The 8,541-nt window shown below is 40.9% G+C and overlaps 1 protein-coding gene across 2 annotated transcripts in view; it reads left to right on the top strand.

Moving 5' to 3' along the window:
• Nucleotides 1-202: 202 nt before the first annotated feature.
• HDAC9 (histone deacetylase 9) overlaps nucleotides 203-8,541 on the top strand; it is a 95,097-nt gene continuing 86,758 nt past the window's right edge. Inside the window, exon 1 of one of the 2 annotated variants that reach the window (XM_009872503.1) lies at nucleotides 203-308. In XM_009872503.1, the coding sequence (XP_009870805.1) occupies nucleotides 203-308 (106 nt within the window). The remainder of the gene's footprint in view (nucleotides 309-8,541) is intronic. The other variant, XM_009872507.1, reaches the window with a different exon arrangement.

An 8,541-nucleotide genomic window follows, 5' to 3' on the forward strand; every position in this document is an offset into this window, starting at 1 on the left:
AGGCTGCCGTGAGGGGATTTGGGTTTCTTTTTCCCTCTCCACATAGACACTCGCGCAGACACTTCAAACGTTACTAATTGCCCAAGAGTATCTCTTACACCCCTCGCTGGAGGAGGTAGGAGCGCAGAGGGTCGTGCCCGCCGCCCCGGGGCGAGCGCAGGGATGCAGCTCTCGTGTAGCTGAAGTGCGGACCAGTCGGAATATGCTGCAGACCATTTATGAGAGTGAATCGTGTTTTTCCTCAGATGGGGTTTCTGGACGTGAACAGCTCTTGGCTCAGCAACGAATGCACAGTATGATCAGCTCAGGTAAGAGACAGCTCCGTCCCTAAGTGGCTGGCCGGGGAAAACAGCCGAGCGCGACAAGAAACCCCCTTTAAAGACGTGACTGTATTTTGTGGGCTTTATGTAAGCTGGTAAATAATTGTGGTAGGGTGTTAGGCAGCAGCTTCTGCTTCTGCAGGGAGTTTGTCCCCTTCAGTCTGCTGCTTTCCAGCCAGAGCAAAAGGCTCGCAACCGAAATCGAGTTGGGGATTCCTGGTTTGTTTTGGTGCGTGGTTGCAAAGTGGGGCTCGTTCGCAGGGAGAGGCTCCCCCCGGCACACCTTGGCAGGAGGCAGCGGTGGGAGTCCCTCGCAGGCAGCTCTGGGGGTGTGCCTCTTGTAAACAGGATTTGGTCTGGCTGTGAGTTTCCTTTTTTCCGATTTGCACACAAAGGGAGTTTAATACTAATCACTTTCTCTTTCACAGCGCTACTTTTAAAATGCCTTTAATGTGCGTGGCTTATTCCGATTCTTTAAAAATGTTTGTGAGCCTGACGATGGTAGGCATATGCAGTGACTCATTGAGATGTAAATGTGATGTATTTCAAAGCTGCTCTGAAAGAACATGACATTTCCTCATGTATTTGAAGCTACCCTTGTGTTTTCTAGTTTCTTTGCTAGCTGTGTTTGAGACCTACAAATGATGTACTGAGGATGAATTCAGTTGGGAGAATTATTGCCATTCAGATAATATGTCAACTTAAGCTAAAAAAAAAGTAAAAATCTTTCCCAGTCACTCTTAAACTTTGTGAATTCCAGTTCTCTTTTTATTGAGCTGAAAATCTATCTATTGAGGCACAATGCTACCTGTTTTATATCTTTCTAACCCTAGGCTTCTGACTTTGTTTTCCATAAAGTTGGCTTTATAGAAGACCTATATGTAGAATGCAGAGTGAATTGTTTACATCTACTTCAGTGTATTTCTTAGTTTACCTCCCTTTTTCCTCTTTTCCCTTCACAAAACTTGACAGTGTTTCTCAGTTTTTAAGAGTCATGATATGTGTAGATCACAGCTCCCTTCACATATTGCCTGTTTTGGTACACCTGTTGAGCCCATGTTTGGTTGTTTAAAAAAACCCCTCTTTCCGTTCCTGCTTTATAGAAAAAGTTTTACTTGTGTTTCTTTCTTACATCCATTTTTAAAGCAGATTTCTGGTTTCAGATCTGAAAATAAATTGGGTGAGATTGTGTCAGATGATAATAGAAAAGTCTTAGATATGTCCTGGACTCGTGGTTAGTATTTTTCAATATAGAAAGCCAAAGGTACTTCATAATGATTATAGACTGGATGAGAGATTGAAAAGCTTTTGTGTGCAGGTTGAAGTAGTGAGAATACCTAAAGGGAATGGAGATTTCCAGCTGGTAATGTTTTTAAGACTGGCGGTTTTTCTATTTCTTCATAAAGCTGCTGGGTTGGTTTGTTTCTTTTTGGATCTCTCAAAGGGTTTGCTGTTTCTCTAACTTCTTCAAAGAGATGTTGATCACCACTTGCAGTTCCTTTGTCAAGGACAGAAAGCAGGCGAAAGGCTTGTTGACAGATATGAACAACTAAGCCCTAGCAAAGACAGTGGGTAAAAGCAGAAATTTCTCTGAAAACATTATAGTTCTTAAAAGCCTTCTACAATGTCAACCTCTTGTTCAAGAATTACTGCTTTTCTTTGGTTTTCCTGAGCAGCACAACAGGTGCCCGCTGCTTTTTTATTGGTCACAGAGATAAGACTGACTGCTTCCTCTCTCTCCTGTTGTTTGGGGTTTTTTAATGCTATGTCAAATTGAACTTAGCTGTACACAAGTGAAAATTTGTTTTATTAGCTGGCTGTGGTACCCTGTAACCACCAATTAATGTTGCTTGAGTAATACCAATTTTCTCATTTGAAACACAGGAAAGGGAGGTAATTTTCTGTAAGTTTATAGCTCTGCTTTTCTTCACCGGAGACAAGAATATCATGTAACAGTTGATTATTATCTGATACTACAGTAGGCCTGTATAACATCTACAGTTGCCCCTGTAGTACCAGGTAGAATACTGGGTTTAGGCTTCAAGAAAAAAACCACACAACTTAGTGAAGAACATTATCCAGGTGAAAGATGCTTAAATATAGATTGTGTAGAACACAAAACATTCCTCAGTGTTTCTGTTGTTTAAAATACACAACTAGACATTGTACATAGTCTGCAGTTTAATTCATGTCACATGAAACCACAAAGCCTGATGCTGCTGCCGATTACCTTCTCCAGATTTCAGGGTTTTGCAGGATCAGGCCTGGTAACTTTTCAGGTATTGACTCCCTCTGTGGTGCATACAGGGGAGACAAAAGTAGGCAGGGTATGATGATGGGCTCTAGTGTTTTGAGGAGCTAGAATCAGTCATTTGAATTTTGCTTACTGCAATGTCCATACTTCCAAGCTATCCTCACTTACACATCTATGACTTTTGCTCAGGTTGAAAACTTGCTCGTGCTTTTAAGAAAAGCACGGATCCCTCAATGTTTACACTCTGCATCCTTGATATTCTTGAAGTCTTCAAAGCAAGCACAACTTAAACACTCGGCAGATTTTCAGTTTTGCTAGTTTACAGCTGCAAAGGGCCTGTATTTTAAACTGGAACCATCCCCATAGAGGACAGATTCAATGGTCGGTGGATATGGGTTTGCAAAGCAAGCTGTCTAAGCAACTTCTGACAATAGCAGGCATAGAAGTACTTCTGTCATGTGAAGCAGTTCTTCTGGTGTTACCTTAGTTACTGCTTTCCCTGTCTGTCTCCATCCCTGCTTGTAAATCATACTATGAATGAGATGATCTGGATAGGTATCCAATCAAAAGTCTAATTATGAATGGAGCAATTTAGATCGGCACTGACTCAAGAAGCTGTGTAATTTTGCAGACACCTACACCTTTAGAGAGCAGTTTCAGCTATCTTGAAAAGACTGAACTAGATTCTCCCATATGGCACTGTTGTTTCAAAAGGCAGCAGTAAGTGCTGTGCATCTTTATTTAAAGAAAATGAACCTGATACATTCTTATTTGATACCATAATTGTTTTAATTTCCTGATTTAAAAAAAAAATAGTTCTGGAGTCTAAAGCCTCTTATTTAGCTGGAATTACAGTGTAATGATGCTGTTCATTTTATTTTAGCCAAAAGCCTCAAATTCCGTGTGTGTGCAGTGCCACAGTGGACTCTAGAATCAATTACAGTGTAATGATGCTGTTCATTTAATTTTAGCCAAAAGCCTCAAATTCCATGTGTGTGCAGTGCCACAGTGGACTCTAGAATTCAGCTGACCTCTTATCTTACCACCATACAAGTAATAAATTATAAGCCTTTAGAAAAAAAACATTTGTTGTGACACAGTCTATGACAAAAACATTTATTAAAATATAGTCAATAAATAAACAAAGCAGGGCCACATGTTTGAAGGAGAAGAAAGAACCTACCCAACCATGGTATCTGTAGATGTTGGGACTTTAGAAGTAATGCCAAGTTCACTAAGTTCTGGTGATTTAATACACCGTGCTGTTGTTCCAAAGGGTAAGGTTGCTACATTTGCTTCACGGGCCATATTTTGACGTACAGCCTTGCACTGGCTTTCTGAAATTCCACCTTGGCTTTTATTGGATAAGGCATCCTCTGCTTCCTGCTCAAAGCCAGCATGTTGAAAAATGAAGAGTTCAAGGAAGTCTCAAGCTTAAAACCTTGGCTCATGACTGAGTTGACGGGTGACCTGAGCAAGTTACGCAATCCTGCTTACGCCAGCTAAGCCTTCTTCGAAACATGGGAAATGATACCTCTCACGCTCGCGAATCTCTACGGCAATACTATTCTAAAAGGAGTATAGCGATCAGAATGATTAATTTGATTGACTTCATCTACCTACAGGCTTGCAAAATACCTGCAATTTCACAAATGCAGTTAATTGAATGTAGTCGCAGTAGTTATCCTCTGCACCAGTCAGGAAATTCAAGCTCTGTCCCTTGAATATAAATGGCAGAATCAACGCTACGTGCATCATGTTGTACGTGGGCTGACAGGTCCTATCAGGCTTACCAGGGCTATCTGCCCTTGGTAAACCACAATGCATGGAATTTATCTCCTATTTTGTTAGGCTGTACATGTGACCATGTACACATACGTTTATATTGCTTTCAGGGAAAATTGTTTGGTGTTTGCTCTCCTTTATTTTTTTTTTTTCTGCCAGACCAAAACTTTCACCTGCTGAGCTGTTCTGTGGAGAGATTGCAGAAAGCAACTTCATTTAAAGGTTTGCTCTTATATCAGTGAAAAACTTGACATATTTGCATATCTGAATCAGGTAATGTAGAGTTACAGAATGTTGCATACGTCTTGTCTTGGGCAATAACTCTTCTGAGAGAGCGAGAATAGATATGCTGAGCTTTTACTTTGCGATTCTCTTCAGAGTAATGAAAAAAAATTGGGTGTGAAAATTCAGTTCAGGGAAGTTCTGGATAACAGCCGGCGAGGCTTTTTCAATGCCTGTGGCAAAGGCTAGGTAGAAAAAAAAATTGGTGCTTCATAGTAGTAGCTTAACTAAGTGTTTCGAAAGAGATAGGCCTTAGCCTATACGAGAACAGACGAGCAACATGGACCTGCAGCAGTTCTGTAGTTAAAGTCTCACTGATTATGAGTAGGGGCTCTTCTCAGAAACGTGTTGGATGAGACATTGATTATGAATTCAGTTGAGCAGGAAGGTGGTAAAATGGAAGGAAGCTACTTTTCTCTGGTTTACGTTATTGATAAGACTTTGAGCACAGACCAGTGTTGCCAACTTCCTGTGCCCTCTAATATTGTAACATTGCTTTTTCTTTCTTCTTTTTATTCAGTTAGTTTATTTATTGATTTATATATTTAAGTCCAAGCTTCTGGAGCCATGTGATTATCCCACAGTCTTACTTTGTAGTAGGTTGGGGGTAGAGCCTGGAGTAAGAATTCAGAGTACAAGGTTGACAAGAAAAGGAAGCTACAAAAACCGGAAGGTACATAAAAAAGAATGCAGAACATCATTTCAAAACTTGGAGCATCTCTGCTGATACCATTAAACATTACATTTAATGCAGAGGTTCACTAGTACTGGCACTAGGTCAGTAGCTTCCCTCTCTTTGGGATGTTAAGCAAAATCACTTTATTGGAAAAGAGCTTTATACTTCAATCTTTTATTATTTTAGCAGTTCAGCTTTATGACACCTGTTGGTTTGCACTGCACTCAAAATCACAGTTTCAGCCAGTCTTGCCTCCTGTAAAACTACACATAGAATCCATTTAGTTCATTAAGATGTGTTGGATATGAGGAACACTTTTAACTCTTCCTGCTACCATATCTTTAATGAAACCGTTGTTTCTGTACTGACTGCCCAACCCCTTTTGTCTGCACAGTCTTTGCAGAGAAAGCAAGAGCTATGAGAAATCGGAATGGATAGATAGTCTTCAAACATACGCGTATATACACATTAAATTCAGGTTTTCGTACAGACCATGGGCAGGGTTTCCGGTGTTGCCTTGTAACCTATCCTAGCTACTGTTTTAGCTGGGTTGTTTTTAATATGATGTGTATAATAAAAAATGTTGTAGAAGAACTAATTGGCAGATATAATTGTTAAACACATGAAAAATCTAAAGTGCCCTGTTCTGTGGATCTCTTTAACAGGCTGACTCCTCTGGGTCAGTTATTCTTAGCCTGGTTATTTTCATCTTCTGGCATTACAGGTCTAAGATTAGCCTGTTAGGCGTTATCATGCCATCTGAGTTACCTCCTAATATAACTGTACACCGGAATGATTATTTATAGACAGAGCATTCTGTCATTTTTGCTTTATTTCTGGTAGTTTAAATAAAGAAGAGCAACATTCAAGAAAAACCACAGATTCCTTCCTGCTGCCAAAACAACATGATAGCTGCCTGCTGAGGGGCAGGGATATTGTTTAAACTGTGTGCTTGCAGCAGATGCAAACATCCTCTTCCTCTCCCCCACTTCTACTAAAACGAGGTACCTCAGGGTACCACCGCTCCTGTCTCTTCTGGAGGAGGGAGGAGGGTGCCAGACTGATGCACCGAAGGACGGAGAAGACGGGCTTGTGGCTGCTGATGAGAACGAGGATATCCAGGTGCTATTTTTAGGGGCTGGCACCGTGGAGCTCCGTGTTCAGTGTGAACATGTCACATATGCACACAGCTCCTCCAGAATGGACCCCTCTCGTTCGGTTACGTAAAAATGATCTATCTGCAGTTAAGTTAGCCTCCTAGGTGCTTTTTACAGACTTAACAAGAAGCTTCAGCAAATGGAGCCGGTTTTAGTAAATTGTTCTTTAGGGCGGCTTCACGCACATTTCTGCTTACTAGAAAATCCTAAAGCAGAGTTGTCATTTGAAAACACAGCGAGGCACCTTCACTCCTAAGGCAGTTCGCTGGGATCTTTGTGCTTGCGTGTGTTTAGCTGGCAGCAAGCTCTTAGGGGCAGTTTACTGAAGAGCAGGAAAAATAGTAAAGGGGCAGATCTTCAGCTGGCTGTCCGTGTAGCCTCTGCCTGCAGTTGCTCAGGAAGCTGGCAATTTATAAAATAGTGAAAACTTAAGGGACTGTAATTGCGAATTGAATTCCTTCTTTTCTTTTTTACCTTTCTCCTTTAAATAAATGGTGTATTTCTATATTTGTGCACATTCTGGGTGTAATCAGGGGACAACTGATTTGTTCTCCTTAAAAACATTACCAGTGTAAAAAGGCTTGGAAGCCTTTGCATGGTTGAATGATACGGGGCTGGTTTAACTCCCGTTATATAATGAGCAGCTCATTTCTTTCTGTCAGGCTGGCAGTTCTGTGCATGGCTGCAAAGGTATGTTGGCGTTTAGTATCATCTGAGCATAGCCAACACATGTTTGGTTTGTTTTATGTCTCCTGGTTGTAAACTCCTTCAGGCTCCTGGAGTTTGCCAACACGAGGAGCTCCAGGAATTCAGTCCCTTTGTGGGTGAATGTGCTTGAAATGCAGGATGCTTTATTCTAATGCTAACACGCTCCTTCTAGTAATGAAGCTGAGTATCATCAAAGGGAGACAAGAGAAGAAACGGAATGAATTCTTTGAAAATGAATTATGTTTTCACAATCAAAGACTATTGTTCTCTTCCCCGATCCCTGTGGTGGAAGGTATGCATGCCACAGGGAGGAACCGCAGCTATTCAGTTGCAGTGAAGTCTGGAATGGAATAATGAGCAAGCTTGATGGTAATTCAATAATTTCCCCCAATTGTTCTGTTCTTAATCCAAATTTCCTGTTTCTTTCTTGGTGCCCAAGGCCACCACCTTGTTGGCATTGTGCAGTCACAGTGTGAGAGGGAGCAGGGAAAACAGACTCTTGTTGCTTAATCTTACATAGAGGCTCTTTCTGGTGTTTGCTGTTCTCTTTGCATTTTACTGAATGTTAGTGATGGCTTTTTATTTACCTGTGCACAACTCCTTTTCTTGCGAAGGCGTAAGTTCTTACTTCTCTTCATCTACTTATTTGATCTCTAGATCAACATCCCTATTGAAAACCACGTAATTTTTCTAAGCCTTGTGAGATCTTTTTCCTGTGAATACAAAAGTGCAACTCGCAGGCTGTTTAAGTTTTTTGATATTCTTATTTGAATGTGACCTGAAGTTCTAAAACGCAGAAAAGAATATGGATATTGAAGTATCACCAAGAAGCATAAAATACCTAGATTTTTTTAAAAAAAAATAGTGACAGGATTAGTATGAGCAGCAGAATGGTATAAGAAATAGCCATCATCAGTATGAGGTTTTTATGTTTTACATGCAGATACATATTGTTAAAGGACTATATAGAAATCACTTAGATGCCTCAAAATGCTTGTCATAAAAATCCTTGCAGAGCAGCTGCTGAAATCTAGTGGGACCTAAATTGAGGAGAGCACTTTACCTCAGGAGTCCGGTAGATGCTCAGCAGCCTGTGTCGTGCATATGCTCCAAACTGTTCCAGGCTCCAAAGCCAGAGCCACTCATTCCCACGCACACGTCAGAAAGTTGGCATCCTTTTATTTGCCGCCACTAATTACCCTCGAGGGTCTGTTTCAGAAGAAGAAGAAGAAAGTTTTACTCTATTGTTTCTTTTAAGAATTGGCAGTAGTTATCACAGAAGGAATTCCATGGGAAGTAGGAAGTCTTACCTAAGTTTTTTTCAAGGAGTATGAGGGAAAGGCTGACAGGAGGGAAAGA

The sequence above is a fragment of the Apaloderma vittatum genome, unplaced genomic scaffold (assembly GCF_000703405.1).
Source record: "Apaloderma vittatum isolate BGI_N311 unplaced genomic scaffold, ASM70340v1 scaffold5017, whole genome shotgun sequence".
Lineage (NCBI taxonomy): Eukaryota > Metazoa > Chordata > Aves > Trogoniformes > Trogonidae > Apaloderma > Apaloderma vittatum.